Source organism: Copadichromis virginalis, linkage group LG3, assembly GCF_057382275.1.
Source record: "Copadichromis virginalis isolate Kocher_CV1m ecotype Utaka linkage group LG3, C_Virginalis_male_GT1.1, whole genome shotgun sequence".
NCBI classification, from domain to species: Eukaryota; Metazoa; Chordata; class Actinopteri; order Cichliformes; family Cichlidae; genus Copadichromis; species Copadichromis virginalis.
Window position 1 is genome coordinate 36,266,161 of NC_140620.1, and position 18,811 is coordinate 36,284,971.

The 18,811-nt window shown below is 37.4% G+C and overlaps 2 protein-coding genes across 3 annotated transcripts; one reads left to right on the forward strand and one right to left on the reverse strand.

Annotated features, from left to right (window-relative positions):
• Positions 1-1,962: 1,962 nt before the first annotated feature.
• On the forward strand, positions 1,963-12,339 carry LOC146714405 (kelch-like protein 33). 2 transcript variants are annotated; one of them, XM_085450883.1, is made up of 7 exons: positions 1,963-2,017; positions 2,495-3,223; positions 4,869-5,311; positions 6,176-6,418; positions 6,500-6,750; positions 9,480-9,650; positions 9,857-12,339. In XM_085450883.1, exons 2-7 carry the CDS (start codon positions 2,575-2,577, stop codon positions 10,383-10,385), a joined length of 2,286 nt encoding a protein of 761 aa, XP_085307009.1. In that variant the 5' UTR covers positions 1,963-2,017; positions 2,495-2,574; the 3' UTR covers positions 10,386-12,339. The 2 variants fall into 2 exon arrangements, with proteins under 2 accessions (XP_085307009.1, XP_085307010.1); XM_085450884.1 differs by lacking the exon at positions 1,963-2,017 and having other exon boundaries at positions 2,168-3,223.
• A 1,056-nt stretch (positions 12,340-13,395) lies between these two features.
• Positions 13,396-17,587, reverse strand: LOC146714406 (leukotriene B4 receptor 1-like). Its single transcript, XM_085450885.1, has 4 exons — positions 17,431-17,587; positions 16,190-16,714; positions 15,240-15,507; positions 13,396-14,981 (listed from the first exon to the last, which is right to left on the reverse strand). Exons 2-4 carry the CDS (start codon positions 16,660-16,662, stop codon positions 14,604-14,606), a joined length of 1,119 nt encoding a protein of 372 aa, XP_085307011.1. The 5' UTR covers positions 16,663-16,714; positions 17,431-17,587; the 3' UTR covers positions 13,396-14,603.
• Positions 17,588-18,811: the final 1,224 nt, after the last annotated feature.

Genomic DNA, 18,811 nt, shown 5'->3' on the forward strand with positions numbered 1-18,811 from the left:
ACTGAACCAACATCTTAATGAAAATACTGAAAACTGAGAAATTAAAGTTATCTTATTGTGAATATAAAAAGCTTGTAAGAAAAATTCAGCAGGATTAGATGTAATTTTGTGCAGTGGGTGAGTACGGATAATGATTCACCCTTACAAAAGAAGCTCATTTGAGTAATTACTCTCATAATAGTTGAGTTATCAATGCAACATCAGTGTGTGCTAATGTCTTATTTCTAAAGGACATGAACCTGGATAAGAAATAACCTTCACCAAAGCAGAATATTCTTAACTCGTGTTAGTATTTTGTCATTATTATTGGAATTCATTTCCCATATAAATATATTCTCAAATGTGGTTGAAATACTATACTAGCTACAATATATTACAATGAAGTACTGGTAAAAGTATCATGTAAATTACAGATCATATGTGCAGAAATCATTTCGACTGATGTGTCAAAGGAGAAAATAGTTGTTTTCAATGATGTTTAGTTTAGTATTAAAACTCACAAAAGTACACATTAGTATAAATATTACATGTTGTTAAACCTTTGACATAATAACTTTTACATCTAAAAAATTTTAGCTCCTTTTATAGAAAATGTTAAACCAAAAGCAGTACTTACAGTGCCTTTCTTTGCTTGTTGAATGAAGAGGGAAAATCAGCCTTTGTTCATTTCACAGTGAAATAATTGGAATTTATACTGTCAGTGAGGTAGGTGACATCCCCTCCCATTTACCTCATCCCCCTCCTTTCAGGCAAAAACTCACACACATACACTAATTTTCTTGCCTACACACACACACACACACACACACACACACACAATAAATGTTTATCTGAGTTGTGTTATCTGAAACACAAATAAGTTATTATATTGGGCTTTGGATAAAAATTAACAGATTGTTGTTATTATAATAATATTTGTTTTTCCAATACTTCTCAATACCTTAACCTCTACTGTTATCCGTTTTCAATATCAGGTTCTAGTACCTGTGCTCTTAGAAAACACTTGGTTATACAGCATAAGAAACCTGAGTTTCAGGCAGAAGCAGAGTGTGGAGTAACAGGAGAGTAATTGAGTTCTGCTGAAGCAACTAAAGATGAAAATATTTTTAAAATGGAAATATGTGTCATAGAATACTTTTTGAATGATCTTCTCGCTTTTATCTAATCAGAAGTAGAGAAAAAAGAAAGAATAAAAAAAAAAAAAAGCAAAAACATTAGGTAACAAAGTACCCTACCAATGATATTTTCTACAGGAAATACATTTTTTTTATTTCCAATAAAAATCTTTATTTCCAAAAACAAAACCTGATTTTATTTTTGTTTGCAAAAAAAGTTATAAATAACTGTGTTATTTAAAATAATAACTGTAGAACTAACATAACAAAGTTAATACGTTTCAAGATGAGTAACACAGCTGATCTGTGACTCAGCCTACATGCTTGTCATCAGCTATCAGTGTCAATAATGCACAGGAAGGAACTTTCACAATGACTGCACTAAAAACGTTTTCAGGAACTCTTCTTCTCTCTCGTTCTGTTGTGTAACAACTTTTCAACATGGATGTTAAAAACTGAATTAAACACATAATGAAACAAATATTATTGTTTTTTGGGTTAATAGATTTTCCTGATGTTACTTTGAGCACAATTTAAAAAACGTACGCGGGACATAGTGAGAGAGTGTTTTATTTATACTCATTAATGCTTTGTCAGACTTTAGACACAGCAGTAATGGCTGTGTTATTGTTGTTATTTGAGGTATTTGGGCAATACTGTCTTCTCAGTCTTCGTTTTCACCTTCAGTCCCTTCATGTAATACTTCAAAATACTTCACTTCATGTTGAACTTTTTTAAGCAGGCAGTTCCTGAGCGTACTGGAAACTTCTTGTAGTGTAGTCTTTATAGTGTCAGTGCCATGCTATAATTAAACCTGCTCTAGTGCCTTGTGCGCCCCACATGCTCACAATGCCACTGGTCAAAGTCACTTGTTCCACCCACACTGCTAAAGGAAAAGCAAGGTAGGTGCCTATGCAGAGTCTTAATCTAAAATAAGATATTAACCAATTGTAATCAAGCAAGACTCGTCTTAGTACAAAATTACAATAAGTCGTATGCTGCTGGTATTTCTAATATCTCGTGGGAAATTGTTCTTACGAGGACGTTTACTGTCAAAATGAACTGTAACTCTGTGAACAGGTGCAACAGACAGATGTTTGTGTCTTGACACATTCGTGTATTACAGCATTGCTAATAAGTGGCCTCCTGAACTTAAAAGTTTGTCATGATGACAATATTGACACACTTTTTTTAGGCTAGGTTGTGTTTTCTTTGCGTAAAAGACACTTCAGAGGTCATGAGGACAATTGATTCATGTCTAATGTTAAAGTGAATAAGTACAGTGGCATTTCCAGGAATAGAGTAGTCACACTTTTCTAGTGTCTTTATTACTGACTTATCCTGACTCTCGCTGTTCTGCCTTTTCTCTCTTTGTACAGTACACGTTGAATGTAAACATCTGGCGGTCTGCTCTGACACAAGCAAGTCTATAAGGTGACAGTGCACACAGCAAGACATTATGAGAAGAAGTGGAGCAAGCGGAAGAGAAAGTGCAACACATGTGGACAATAGTGGCATAAAAGAAAGCTCAAAAACTATTCTTCAAACACCAAAGCATATACCCGACTCTAAAGCTCAAGAAACTCCTCACGGCCTTTCTTCATGTCTCTCAGAGAATTCTGATCTTATCTCTTACAACTTCTCTTCACACTCAGACAGACTCTTCACTCACTTACACAACCTTTGCAAGGAAGAATTACTCCTGGACTGCACCTTTATCGTTCAAGGAAAATCCTTCCAAGCTCACCGGCTTGTTCTAGCAGCTATCAGTCAAACCCCAAATGCATTTTTAGGTTCAAAAGAAATGCTAGGGCTTGGAGTGGGAGAAATTGCACAATGTTTGACACCAGTTGGGTTAAGGGCTATCATGGAGTTTGCATATTGTGGACATGTGGCCATGGACTTGAGTAAAGAGCGGGTAATTGAGGAGGTTTTAAATGCTTCTCAATGTCTCCAGATGGAGAGGCTGAAAGAAAGTTGCATATCAAAGATCAAAACTTCTGCTGCAAAAGAGAGAGAGAAGAGCTTGGCTATCATCAGAGACATGTGGAAGAGAGGAGAAGGATGTGATGTCACAATACAAGCAGAGACTGGAGAGAAATATTCAGGTGAGGCCCAAACACTCATATATGGGATCACATATGACTTTACAGTGGTAACAAATGATAAGTAATCTATGAGGAATGTCCACTAGCTGACCAGTGTAGCCTTTGAGATTATGATGTAGGGTAATATGACCCGAACAAGGTTTAATCTCTTAACACCCAACAATGACACATCTAGAATTAGAATTAGAGCTGGGACTGCTTTTAGTCACATGCTGAAAAGGAAAATCCCCAGAAACTAGAGTATGTTACTTTTCAACTTAAGTTCCATACGTTCATACTGGCATTAAAGTTTTTCTTTTAAACAGTTTTCAATTATAGTGCTTTGAAAAGATTTAGATTGTTTTAAATAAATAGTTACAAGAAAATTCCCAAAGCATTTATTTCATTTTTATTGTGATCATTAAAAGAGAAACAAATACTGTTATTAGATCTGGTCACATTTCATACAACTGTGGTCAAACTCATGAACTCATTATGGGTTTACATGTCATGATAATTTGGGAGTTTTTAATGATTTCTTTGAACTGATCTTTTCCCAGAGTGGAATCATTGTATATCATATGTCTGTCATGAATTAAATTAAATTATTTTGGATTTTCTGGCATATTTTTTTTGGGATATTTGACTACTCTTCTCAACAGAAGTGGTAGACTTCAATCAAATTAGTTGGTTTGATACCTGGCTTTAATTATTTTCAGTAGGGTTGAGCTCAGGGCTTTAGGTTACAAGACTCCATTTAAAGCATTACTCAAACGTACTGTTTTATAGCATATAACATGGGGTGTTGTATGTGTACAAAAAGTATATTGTGTATGAAGATGAATGTATGTTTTGTATGTAAAATCTATTAACTGTAGTAGTCAGTCAGTGTAGTTGTTCTGAAAGCAGTGGCATTATCTGTACACTCTGAAATGTATATCTGAACAGTATACAACACAGTATATTGTACTGTTGTATTATATCCAAAATAAATCTAAAATAAATTCAAACTTGTGCATCAAGTTCTTTTTTCCTTGAGTCACTAAAGACGCATGCTGCACAATTGTTCCACCCTGGAAAAAGAACAGTTCAAATAAATCATATAAAAGTCCTAAATTGCTATGACATTTATGTACATGATGAATGTGTGTAAAATTCTGACCACAACTGTAGCTGGTGTGCAACTATTTTACTCATGATAATCACATTCACAGAAAGGGTGACTGTACTACACGCTCCTCCACAAACTTGTAGATTTCCTAGAATCCTTTTCCCAGAATAGTTCATAGTGTGACAGTCAGCTGTTGTTTATGCAGGTAAGAGAAATGGAATGTCAATAATGTCAACACAAAGTAAATATATACACAAAATCATGTCATTTACTAATATAGGAATTTTTTTTAAATGTTAAAAATGTGTAATTTCTTGGTGACACATGCTGACCAGACATGTGCTGCTGTAAAAAGAAAAATTAAAGACAAAAAAAAAGCATGACATAAACACAAAATGATCACCCGCTGTTGTTTTGAAGGAGAAAGTAAACTGGAAATGCATTTCCAGTATGCTAACACTAGGTGGAGTTAGAAACGTTTTCTTACCTTGTGTCTTTTTCTACTTTATCCGCATCTTTCTCTGTGACTTTTTATCATCTCCTGACTTTTCTCAGCACATCGTGTGGTGTTAGCAGCAGCTGGGGACTATTTCCGGGCATTGCTGTGCGGAGGGTTACGGGAGTCTTGCCAGGAAGTGGTGTGCCTGCGAGGTGTGTCGTCTTGGGTGATTGAATCCATGCTCTATTTCATCTACACCGGTCAGCTCAGACTGAACTGGAGTCGGATTTGGGAGCTTACAGATGCCATGCTTCAGTTCCAGCTGGAGGGGGCGCTGTCGCTGTGCATTGAGTTCCTGCAGGACAGAATGGATGAAAGCACATGTCTAGATGTGCTGGTCCTGGCTGAGACCTACGGGCTGGTCCAGCTAGGGCAGGCAGCCGAGGAGTATATTGCAGCCCACTTCCAGTGCGTCTCTTATGGGGAAAAGTTCAAGGATATTCCCTTTCACCTCCTTGACAAGCTTCTTAAGAAGGACTCCTTGTCTGTAGAGAGTGAGGTAGTATTTTTATTTCTGGTGGTCAGTCATTCTTTTTGTGTTTAGCTTAAATTTCTCATCACGTGTTCCTCCTTTCGTCTATCATATCTAACTTTTTTTTTCTCAATTTTCTCAAATTTCTCAATCTTTTATCTGTTCCCAAGGTAATGCCAGGGATAACAGCTGTTATCCATGTGCAATGCAATGGGTTTGTAATTCATTTCATTTTTATTTATATAGCATAAAATCACAGTAACAATCATTTCAAAGCAATTTATACTGTAAGGTAAAGATCCTGTTATAGTAATAACAAAAGGGAGATAACAACAATGAAACGGTCTCCTTTGAGCAAGTGCTTGGAGAAAAACGTCTTTTTAAAAGGATGAAACCTGTGGCAGAACCAGAAACATGCAGCAGCTTATAGGCTTTTAGCTTCACAACTAATGTGCTACTTCTGCTTACAGTTCAACAGCCTTATATAAAAGAACAAAAAATTGAAATAAGACACATTTATATTCAGTGCTGTTTTGGGGGTCTTTACATACTTTATAACTGCAAAGTTTGACCATTAAAATATTAATTCTTTGTATTTACAAATGGAAGAGAAAATACAATTAGCCTAATGTATTGCTCACAAAATGTTGTGTAGGTGACATTGCTCACAATTGTACACCATCCAAAGTGCAGCATTCAGTAGTTGTAACTGAAAATATTCCGTTTGTATATGTGAAAAAAATATAAATTATTATCTCAAATTTAAAATGAATAGATTTTCTCCATGACTTTCTTAAGGACACTTGGAGTAGTAATCACAGGCTATTTATGCAATTTATTGTTTATTTTGTAAAATAATATTTCTAAAGCATTTCTCTTCTTTATAATTAGATTGTGGTGTTCAAGGCAGTAGTGAGCTGGGTGGAGGACAACCCTAAAGAGAGACTCCAATGCCTGTCCAGCCTGCTCCGTCATGTTCGGATCACACTCTTCAGCTATGCTGAACTTCAGGAGGCCCTTAGTTGCAGCATCTTACTCAGGAGCCCTGGTGCAAGGAAAACACTGGTAGCCCTCCAAAGTCTCATTGAAGGGGATTACAGAGGGCCTAAATATCATCCTCGCACCAAAAACCAGGTTGATACTCTTTTACTTCACTGATGTTTGGAATTCAATTAAAGCTATGTCTGTTTAAGCAATATTACCACTTTTCTTTAGGTCCTGGTTTTGGTAGGTGGGGACACTGTTGATGATGAATTCATGAAGAGGGTTCCCAGCCAGACCCTGTGGTTTGCTCAACAGTTCCACCGTGGCCCCGGTTTAAGAAGGAGCATAGAATGGAAACCATTTGCAAAGTTTCCTGAACCTGCGCGATTCAGACACTGTGTCTGTCTCTTGAACAACAAACTGTATGTGTTGGGAGGACGCAAATACTATGGAGCACTGGACATCCTCAAGTCAGCAGTGAGGTTAGTGTTGTGTGGGTCACAGATGTCATACAGACATCAGAGGTGTTTGTGGTTGATTTTGGAAAAGAGTTCTTCTTGTACGTTGTACACGTGCTTGATATATAAACTGTCAAGATATTAACAGCTTTGTTTGAGTTCAGAGCTCATCAACAGCACAGTCATTGGCAGAAGAGATTTTTTTTAAAGGGACTCACACAAACCCTGAACTGATACATTATGCAACTTCCTCCTTGAATCAATTGCAGAAATGTGTGTGCATGTTTGCGTAACTGCTGTGTAAATTTAGTTAAATGTAGCTTTTTAATCTGTAACTACAACTACATGTCTTTTACTCTCAGAACCTTCTGATCTAGTGGGATTTTCCTGCACATTCACATCTAGAGTTTACAGAAAAGACCCCCCAAAAAAGGAAATATCCAGTGAGGTCCAGTTGTCTGGGCAGATCTGTATTGAATCAGAATCATTGTTAATTGCCCAAGTTTAAAGCGAGAGAGAGAGATAAAAAGTGGGGAAAAAACAAGTTAGAAATTAGAAATTACACAAACTATAGTGCAAAACTGAGTAGTGCAATATGCACATGACTGCATGATATGAGTGGATTATTTCATCAGAGTGAGGGAAGTCTAGGGGCATAAATGTTCTTCAGGGATGTGAGCGCTCTGCAAAGATGTTTTCTGCCCATTATCTAACCCTGGACCTTCAAAGGATCTGAATAGAGGGAAAATCAGTGCCTATGATCCATTCTGCAGACCTAATTGTCCATTGCAAGCTGGCCAGGTAGTAGGGGTGGTGTAATGGTACGATTGACATTTCTTTCCACACTTTGGGCATTGTTTAAACATCACGGCCTACCTCAGTACTATCGCTATCATGTCACAGTGAACCAAAATTTCTATGGAATATATGCAGCACCATGAGAGTGGGTAAAATAAGTATTTTACACGTTACCATTGAGATGAAATTCTCACCAGATGTCAATAACAAGCCATCCGATCCATACATGCAAGAAACCACAGATTTTCATAAATTAGGTTGTGTAATAATGAGGAACTTTACTTTCTACTCAGGCTGGTTACTTTAGGTTCAGTGGTATAACAGCATTTATGCTGGGAACTCAAAGTGGGCTGGAAGGAGTGCAGGTGTGTTGTTGTGGCTTCAATACTTCAGAGCATTTAGCTAGCAATGCAGAAAAGAAGGACACTGAAGCAATATTAATTTCAAATCACATACTGGATCTATAGAAGATTTGCTTTAATAGATCTTGTATTTTTATATTGCAAAATGTCCTGCAAAACAAACTAAGCTATAGTTACTTTGTGTTATGCAAATGTTGCATGAAAATACTGGGTGGTGTTGTCCACAGTAAATGGGTTAGTTTCCAGCAATGTGGGGAATTTATTATGAATTCACTTTATTTTTATTGGTGCACAGGGGCTGGTCGGTATTAGGTTACATCAAGTGTAGTAGACTAATTTGTATTTACACTGATAATGCTTAGATTAAGTCACTGAATTACACCATTATACCAGCTTTATAGAGTCTTGTATAAAGGTAATATACAGTATAGTGTCAGTATAGGAAATAGAAATAGGTCAAGATATCTTGTGAAACTGCTGTCTTGCCCCGCCCCAATTTCCTTTTAATTTGTGTGTTGTCCTCTTAAAACCTCTTGTGTATTGCGATTCTTTTCCCCATGCTGAGCTACTACACCGCAAACTGTGGTTACCCCACATGCTAGATCTCAATTTTACCCCTGATTGTAATGATTGTACTATGTTCCTGTGTAGGTGTGGAGGGAAAGTACATGTACAATGAAGGCAACAGAAAAAATAGTTATTTTTTTTACTTTCTTTCTGCTGGTGTCATACATTACAGATTAAACATGAGTACATTAATTTGAGTTTAGATTTGAATAATAGTTACATTCTCTTGTACTAATATTATTTTATTACAGTTTTAATATGGTTCAGTTGCCTTTGCATAAAATCAGATGGTAGAATTTTCCTATAAGAAATGACTTTTGCTGTATTTTCCTACTTTGAGTACATTTCATAGCCTATACGTTCCCCCTTTTATTACTAGAATAAAGAGGTTGATTCATTACTTCAAATTTTACTGGCGTATTTGTTAGTGTCATGAAACGGCTGTGGCAAGCAGGACGTAGGACCCAAAATGCAGGACACTCAGAGGAGTAAACTCAAAGAGGCTGCTTTATTGCAGTTACAGGACAGAACTCCAAAAACAAACCAACATTAGAGACTAAAACTAAACGCTAAGAAACCTGGAGGCAAGAGACTAGGGACAAGGAGCACGGAGGGAAACACACACAGTATGAGGGGACAACACGACACCCACTGAGTGAAACACAGGGCTAAAATACACAGCTGGGAGTAATCAAACACAACAAGAACAGGGGAGGCCAAACTAGACCCACTGACATGAGACACAGACAAAGTAAAACAGGAAACATATCACATAGATGCGGACTTGACAAGGGGATACAGCTGACAGGGGAGACAGAGACAAAATCGAAGTTCAATAAGAATGCAAAACTCAAAACACCGGGTCACCGACCCAGGACTGTGGCAGTTAGTATCTATCTAATTTCTAAGTACAGAATATCTGTACTTTTTCCATCTCTGGCAATCAGAAAGCAATCCTGCTACTTAGTGCAAATTAGTATCAGCTGGCTCAGTCCTAACTGACAAGCACAATCCCATTTCCCTTAGGTTTGACCTGACACACTGCAAATGGGAACAGCTCCCTGATATGTTGCATCAACGGGACTACTTCTCCGCACTGTGCCTAGATGGGAAGGTTTTTGCTCTTGGGGGAAATCGCAATGACCATCAATACCACGATGCTGTGGAATGTTACAGTCCTGAGGAGAACACCTGGAGGTGAATACATTAAGTTATGGCTTTTTTTATATTCATTGATATCTTATATCTTGAGCTCTTGTAGGAAGAATGTATTTGAAGCACTATAAAAAGGTTAGTTTAAGAGTTCTGTGTCTATCTTAATGGGAGTAACTCCCCCCCCCCCCCCCCCCCCCCCAAAAAAAAAAAAAAAATATCCCTTTCATTTGGCTGTTGTTGTCCTGCAGGCTGGCTCACCCTCTGGACACAGCTGTTTGTGGCCATGCTGCAGCTGTTCTGGATGGGCAGATCTATATTTCTGGTGGTTCTGACTCCCATCACCATTGCCTCTCATCTATGTGGCGCTACCATCCCTCCCGTGGCTGTTTTCCCAGATCACCCATGAGCGTGGGAGCAGGACGTGCAGGCCATACAATGTTAGCTTTAGGAAGGCGGTTGGTAGTAGCTGGAGGGCTACAGCCTCTCTGGATAGGCTTTGGAGATCAGCTCTTGTGTGAGCTGTATGACCCTACTCAGGACTCCTGGTCCTCGTTTCCCACTCTGCCTCGAGCTCATCTATCACCAGGAGGAACTGTACTTGATGGTAAATTGTATGTAGTAGGAGGGTCTTCAGCAAACACAGCAAGGGATACCAAGTGGGTGCATTGCTATAACCCCAAAGAGCAATGTTGGGAAAACCTGGGTGCTATGCCCTACCCATATACTGATCTGGCAGCTTGTTCACTGCCGTGCCCAGACGTGGTTAATCATCAATAAAATCTTTAAGTAGTAGTTGATTCTCTGTAGTGGTTCAGAGTGTTACATGCAAATCTGCTCTTGAAACTCAGGAGTCTGATAACAGACTATTGCACAGTAGAACAATTTAAACTGATCCAACAATGATTACATTTGCAAGCAGACAATAGGTTAGGTGTGGACCACATTAGTCAAGTCAAGCAGATTTTGATACTAATTCCTTCCATGAACCATAAAGGCTCTTGAAGTCCATCAGATATTTTTTTTTGCCTTTTGTCAGTTTTTTTAAAATTCTGACACAGGTTTGCGCTAGCTTAACTGGTAGAAGTAATCAGAAGGTTGGTGGTTCGATCTCTGGCTGATCCAGCATGCCAAATATCTTTGTACAAGATACTAACTGTTAACTCTAAACATTGTTCTCTCCATGAATGGGTGTTTATGTTTGCTAGAAAGCACTTGCATAGAAAAACCATCGAAAAAAAGTTGCTTGTATGAGGCAAGTTGTGTAAAGTGCTTTCTATCTAAGCTTAGAGTGCTCAGTTACAGTAGAAAAGTGCTATATAAGAACCCTTCCATTTGCCATTTACACTATCTGAAAATGTCCTTACATAACCTAACACCATAAAATGAATCATTGAAACTAATGAGTCAAGAGAGAAAATGCGAGAGCAAAACACGTGGAGTTGAGCTCAGATTAGATGTGAATCTGAGCTCACTAAACTAGTTTTCCAAGTAATCATTTTGTATCTTGAGCAGTTTCAACAGAAAGCTTATCAATGCTGCCATAAAGTAGCAGCCAGTGCATTTTAGGTGCATGAAAACGCATTTTCAAATACCACAGTGACACTGCTTCATTTAAAATACACAGACACACAGATAAAAACAAATGTTTGTAGGCAATGGATGTGATTATTTACCTTTTGCTAGTTTGAATCAAACACCCTCTGGCAGCACAAGCACACTAACATATTTTTGTATGCTTTTGCAAATATTTTGAGGTATTAATACATGTCATATCAAAGTATACTGTAGTATATGAATGCACTAACTTTTCTGTTTAATAACATCACAAGAAGACTAATAAAAATGTTGTGGCATTGCACATGTATAAACTAATTCTAATTTAATGTAATGCTTTTTAACATATTGATCTGAGGCCCAGATGAGCCCCCACTTGTGATGGTAGGACACACCCATACAGGTCAAAATCACAGCAGGCCCTGCTAAGGCCGTAACATGTACAAGAGAAATGACTCAACAAAGGAATTAAGATCACAGAGAATGCATCTGTATATGGTCCAGATGTCTGTGCTCCACCTCCGCCTAAAGATGCAATGAAATATTCATGTGAATTTACTGTTGTACCCAACTAATTCAGTCAGTTTGCAGAGAGTTTTGTCTCCCATTTCTAATGACTGTATATTATGCAGAATCCTGCACAATTGTGGACAGGCGCTATTTCAAATGTGTTTTCTATTTAAGTTCAGTTTAATGGGATTAATGACATTTTAATCTTTAACTTTCATTCAAATGTTAAAAATACACATAAAAAACAGACATCCAAAAGTAACTTGACATTTTAGTTAAAATGCTAACTACATTAAAATTTCAATAGTCCAAATTACACTAAATGAGGTCACAGAACAGTCAGTCTTCTGCATTGTGATACAGAATTGGCCTATTTATCTGATGTTTCACACGTCTTCTTCATACGCAGCTTCCCAGCTTGAGTAACAGAATTAGGTTGCAAAAACAAACAATGAATAGCTCCATTTCTTTGTAGTCTGTTCTAATCATGCTATCTTTGACTGTTGTTTTCTTTTCATGCTTATTTTCTGTTTACTACTGATAAATTTTCTGTATCGCAAGCTGTTTTTTGCATCTGGAAATGCACCGTTTGAGGCATGCACATTTGCAAAAAGGAGGTTTCCGTGTTTTTGTCGTCTTTGAAGTGAATTAAAGTGGTATTACTGAACACCGCTGTGACCTGAATTCTATGTTTCAGCTTAGTCATAAGTGAATATTGACCTAGTAATGAAGAAGAAAAAAAAATAAGATAACAGCAACAAAAAGAAAAGTACATGTAGTCAAGGCATTTTCCATTTAAACAGTTTCCCAGTGTGATGTGACTATTTGTTTTTGTTTTATTGTACAAAATCACAATTGAAGCTACAATTTAATTTAATTACATTTTATTTATACAGAACCAAATCACAACAACAGTTGCCTCAAGCCGCTTTTACATTGTAAGTTCAAGATCACATAGGTCAACAAAAGTGGGGAACGTTTCTCCTGGAGCATTCGCATAGCAGGGTCAGAACTTGGCAGCAACAAAACAGCACAGATCCATGTCTTAGTGGTTTAGGCTGCTGGTGATAGTCATGTAATTTCCTCCACACACTTTGGGCCCCTTAATCGCAAGTGTGCGTCTTCTAAACCTAAATATTGTTGCTGACCATTTCTATCTCTTTATGATCAGAGTGTTACTGTCTTCTGGTGGTTGCTTTCAGCACATCACGAAGCTCAAAACATCTCAAACTGGTTTATTGAACACCACAAACAGTTTACTGTACTCAAGTGGCCTTCACGGTCATCAGATCACAATCCATTAGAGCACCTTTGGGAAGTCGAACCCAGCACCAGCAAGTGTTCTTTATTGTCTTATAAAATACCTTTCAGAATCAGATTTTCTGAGTTAATCCAGTTTGCACTGTTGTTGTGTACATTTTTTAAATCTAAGTGAAACTCATTTCCTATACTACTCTGGATTAAGTTCATGCGACCATTTTTTTTTCTTTTCCTGTAACTGTACTGCTGCAATCAAGTACAGGTGCTCAGGGTGAACAGGAAACAACATACTCTAACTCAACATAGCAAGTGTTTAAAACTGCTACTTTTTTAAGTAAGGACCCAAACATCTTTGTAATACATATAGAAAATGTGTTCGTTTCTATTATTCACATTCATATTATGCATATTTTTGCTCTTACTTTATATATATGTTTGCTTTATAGAAGGATTTAAGATAAGATAAGATAAGATAACCTTTATTAGTCCCACACGTGGGAAATTTGTTTTGTCACAGCAGGAAGTGGACAGTGCAAAAGTTATGACGCAAAAATTAGAATACAATAAGAATAAATACAGTACACAGCTGTACAGAATAGAATAAAATAATATACTATATACAGTAGAATAAAATAGAATAAAAATATACAATAAGATAAAAATAGAATACGAATGCTATATACAACTGAGTAAAAATACAACCTCACTACCCAAGAAAGAAATGCTTGCTTTCTTGGTTTTCAATCAGAATTGTATAGCCCATATGTAAAATCATAAAAATAATCATGCTCCTGAGCAGTCTGAACGAAATCTACAGCACAATTCAAATATATTTCAGTTCAAACTTGTCACCTATATGTTTTTACTCAGAGAGAAATGATTATTAATAAAGGAAAATGAATCAGTCGTAACAGAACCGTACAGTTAGAGGACAAAAACAGTCTGTTTGACATTATTTGAAGGCCCTACATAAGTTACCAGTTGAGTAACAGTAAACAGTTTTGTGTTTCCAGGATCCTACAATGGCGGTAACCACTGATGTGTCACTCTTTGACGTCACTATGACTGCAACTCGTTTCCTGCAAAGGTGAGCACTTTTTGTTTTTTGCTCACCTATTTTATTGGGACTTTTGGTGGTAGCTCAACAGCATAATAACCACATACAGTGTTGTAATGCAGGTCAGTTAGATGTTGTGAAAGAGAAGGCAGCAATGCACGAAACCGTGACAAAAAAGGATGCTTTCGTGACATGTTTTTGATGCAATGTTCTGTTTGTCCAACAAAGCAACCAGTACAGTCTCACATATTAAACAAGCCATGTTTGCACAATAAGAGATTGGCAAACATTAAGAAACTTTCATTTTTTTAACAAACTGAATTTGAGCTCACAGTCAGACTGTGTGTTGTGCGCTATAGAAAAATTCTGATTAGAATTAAAAATTACATCAAAAATACTGATTAAATTGTCCATTTCTGTACAACTGGATAGAATATGAATACACACACACAGACATACATGCAAAAAATATATGATACTCTGCAATGATTTGCTTCAGCAATACAAAAATATTATATTTACAGTATTTACTTTCTGGACTACTCCAGTTAGCTTACATTGTTAGTATATGCGAGTTTGGGTCAACTCAATTCACATTATTTTAAATGCTACAGTTACTGCTCAAAGGTGGCCAGAGTCTTTAGTTCAGGCGCATCAATCTCCTGCTCCACTGCACTCCTGCTCTCGCCTCTGTTCTTGCTTTTGAAAGGCTTCCCCATTTTGACAGAGAGTGTGTGCAGGACAGAGCTCTCATCTGGTGAAGAGCTGCTGCGGCCGCTACGGGAAAAAGATGTGGTCCTGCTCTCTGAATTGGTGCCCTCAAAGAGCTTGCCCATGAAGCTAAACCCAGCCTGGCGGATGTGTGAGCTGCCTGCAAACACATAGAGGATGGGGTTGACAGCACTGCTGAAGTAGGCAAAGGCTGTAACGTTTGGACGGGCTGTTTTAGCAGCACGGCTCACTGTCTCACTTCCCATCAATAAACCAATCACCTGAATGAGGAAGAAGAAAAGAGGCGTAAATATTATTGGGGGAAAACAAAACAAAATAACACACAAAAAGAAAGTAAATTGTTTATGAATTTATTCCGTTATCAGTCAGAGCTATTAATGTCACTCCTGTGGTAGCATGACAAAAGTTTTGCTAGAGTAACTGGAGAAGTGCAACATATGCCTGAAGTGTTTACGTCTGGGTCTTACAGTAAGAGAGAGTTTTGATGCTGTCAACCCAGCGTTAAATAGATAACACACCTCTATGATGTTGACAATGTGGTAGGGGAGCCAAAAGACTGCAAAAGCCGAGATGATGAGCAGAATCAGGCGACTGCTTTGTCCTTTACGTTGGAACATGGCACTTCGCAGGCGGCAGATGACAGAGGAGTAGCAGGTGTTGATGAGAGTGAAGGGCACCAGGCATCCCATAATGGTCTCAAAAATGTACTGGAAAACAGGATGAGCCACACTCCCCCAGTGGTAAAGCACACAACCGCTCATGTTGTTTTTGGGACTCTTGAGAACACTGTCAGATAATTAAAGGGAAAAGATTATGAATTCACCAAAAGATACTACGTAAGAAAATGAGAGACATGACTCTGTGTGCATGTAGGAACTAAACTATGAGTCGACAACAAAGCAAAATAAAAAGAACTGTGACAGTTTGAGTACAGGCATAAATTTGTAGGACCTTTTTAAAGTAGTTTGGGTTAGATGTTAGACTACAGTCAAATCTGTTTTACAGTTTACTCAATACGCCCTTACAGTAATAATAAAATAATAATTTTAAAAGAAAACACTAAAAAAAGTGAAAAAATATATGAAATATATATATATATATATATCATAAATTAGATATGAAAAGATTGAAAAAATAAATATTTTAGAAAATTTAGAAATGAATTGTTGAAAAGATTTATCTGCAGGAGATATTAAAAATCAAAATTTCTTTTTTTTTTTCTTTATTGCGTGTTATTATAGGTGTATTACTTTCCAGTAGTGCTGTCTCTAAGTGGAGTAGTTGAGATACACTACAAAAAGGTTATCTTTATATGTTTTATATGAAAAAAGGAAAAAACTACATTATCCACATGAAGCTAATGGGAGCAGATATCCATTAAGATCAGTTCACTTTCCTTCACTGATCCGCAGCAGTAAACACATTAATACACAATTGCTTTGAATGTGAAAAAAACCTTTGGTCTCACCTGCGATAGAAAGGCATCGGCAGTGACAGCAGGAATGCTAATATCCAGACTCCCAGCAGGAGAAACAGCAGGGAGCGCTTAGTTCTTATTTTCTGGGAAACAAAAGGCCTTGTGACAGCAAGGCAACGGTCCATGCTCATCAGACAAATAAGGTAGATGGACACGTACATGTTCACATTTGATAGGTAATGCATCAGCTTGCATGCTGCTGAGCCAAACTCCCAGCCTCGGCCTCCAGCCAGGTATCTCAGGAAAAAAGGTGCACTGAGCAGGACAAGAGCATCCGCAACAGCCAGATTCAACACCAACAAACATGTCACTGAGCGCTTCTTTACACGGCAGACCACTGACCAAACCACGAACAGGTTCCCCGGAAAACCCAGTACAAATGCCAGGGTCAAGATGCCAATACCAATCTGAGCAGAGATCATCTGAGGGGCAGTGGAGGTGGTGGAGTTTGTGTTGGATGCCATTGAGAAAGCTTCTGAAGATGTTTAGTTCCAAAAGCTGTGAACTTGACTTAACCTTAAAAATAATAGAGAGGCAGGAAACAGGATATGTTGCGTTAAGATTTGTGAGTACACTCTGTATCTGTGCTTAAAATATTGCACAACATTTTGATTTCCACAACTGCATCTAACACAAGAAAAGTGTGTACACCAGAGCTGCTTTGAATGAGCAAACATTTATTTAACCAAATGAAATTATTTGACAAGTTCCAGAGATGTTGAACATCAAAATGTGCTGAAATGTTCTAGTCTAGTCGAGTCTTTCTTGCTCTCAAAGGCCTAACTTTATCATTAGTAAATATATGAATGTACAAATCTTATGAAGGATAACAATATGTGTTTAATCACTTTCGGTTATTGGAAAAATTGGACACATAGCACACGACAACACAGAAAACAAATACTCAATATGCACTTATTTTTTGAACCACGCTGAAACATCTGGGCAATTAAAGAAGTCCAGTTCAGATCACTGAGAAGCTACACAGACATCTGTGTGCTCCACAGAAAGCTGCAACTCCTCTGTTACAAATCAAAACCTAAGAGCAGCAATAAAAATGGCAATCTAGAAATGAATGTGTAACAATGACTAAATAAATAATCTGGGAAACCTGTTGAGATTTCTGTTACTCTTTACATCCATATTAAGATTTTATTAGAAAACAATGAATTTGCCAAACTCTGTGATATCTAGTGGCTGGGAATCTTGGCATATCAAACTCTCATGCTTACCTTCAAATGGTGGTGTCTCTCTTAAAATCAGAAAAGTAAAAGCAAAAAAATAATATCCCTCTGTGTAACACCTCACACCTAACCTCCAGAGTTCCCTTCTTAACTCTGAAGATCTTGTGCGAGGAGGAAAACAGGTTTTTTAATATATTGAGTAAGAAGTGTCATGTGAGAGGAAATCAATGACCACAGGAAGCCAGCTTTGTGCTCACTCTGTTGCGAGGTAGCTGCTGTTCCTCCTACACTTCTCACTTTGTTACTGTATTCTTATTGGTGCACTGTGCTGTGTTACTGGTACGCTTTATGGGAAATATTGACATGACATCTGCTGCCTATTGTGGAGCAGTGTTTGCCCTCCATCCTTTCAGAAAACAGACTTGAATAAAGTTAATGAAATGCTAACAGTAAAGCTTTTATGTAATTTTACATAGTTTATTGACATATTCGTTTAGCAACTCACTGTAACTAAAAATAAATAAGGAAATAAAAAAGAAGGAAAAAGCCAGAGTACCCTAATATATTGTGAAATTGATGATGTGTTTTTTGTGAAAGAAGAGAAATCAGAAGTGTGACTAAGTGGGGTGCGTGACGGAGGGGTATTCCAGTAAACCTTCAGTGTCTTGTTGATACACGATTTTAAGTCACAGTTGTGTATTGTACAATTTCTCTTGCAACAGACTTTTTGGCAGACCTTTACAACAACTCTTACCACATAATCCAAATGTCTTAAGTTATTTAGGAGAACAGGACATATCCAGCTACACAATGACCTGTATTATGTGTCATGCTTTTGTCATGTTTTGATTAATTTGTATTGTTATTTATTTATTTTACAATCTTAAAAGAATCAAGAGGTGTAAAGCTGTAGTTGTGTAATAAACATTTACCCATTAAAAATCAATGAAATGATTACATGTGATGGGGAGGACTGAAAATGCAGAAGGAATAACCACATACTCAGCACCAGTCCTTGGCTACATGGAGTAGTAGCAGCTTGCTGCTTATTATGTATCCTTCATCCTGATAGCGAGACCACAGGCTTGAAGCGGATGAATTTGGTTTCCCTGTAGTTCAAATGCCTGTCTTTGTTTATGACTTTGTCTTGTCTTTCTGTTCACCTATTTTCTGATCATCTGTGCTAGATTGAATGGACATCAAGTGATCAACGTAAATTATTTTCCTACTTTAGTGACTTTTACAGTGAGAGGAGTGTAACAGAGGTGCATAAGGTGTCTATGACTTTATGCAACAGACAAGGCAATATTAGATGCTTGGACATAATGGATGCTTGTTAAGCACATAAATTGTCTCTATCATGATCTCATCATTTTATCTTTACCCACTTAGGCATCAAGGCCACTTGTTCAGATTTAAGTTTGGGTCA

Bases quoted from the DNA above. Each gene is read 5' to 3' on its own strand.
- LOC146714405 (XM_085450883.1), top strand. From the start codon at position 2,575: ATGAGAAGAAGTGGAGCAAGCGGAAGAGAAAGTGCAACACATGTGGAC. The intron at 5,312-6,175 runs GTAGTATTTTTA...CTTTATAATTAG, and splicing joins CCTTGTCTGTAGAGAGTGAG to ATTGTGGTGTTCAAGGCAGT. The intron at 6,419-6,499 runs GTTGATACTCTT...ACTTTTCTTTAG, and splicing joins ATCCTCGCACCAAAAACCAG to GTCCTGGTTTTGGTAGGTGG.
- LOC146714406 (XM_085450885.1), bottom strand. From the start codon at position 16,662: ATGGCATCCAACACAAACTCCACCACCTCCACTGCCCCTCAGATGATC. The intron at 15,508-16,189 runs GTGAGACCAAAG...ATTATCTGACAG, and splicing joins CCGATGCCTTTCTATCGCAG to TGTTCTCAAGAGTCCCAAAA. The intron at 14,982-15,239 runs GTGTGTTATCTA...TTCCTCATTCAG, and splicing joins ACATTGTCAACATCATAGAG to GTGATTGGTTTATTGATGGG.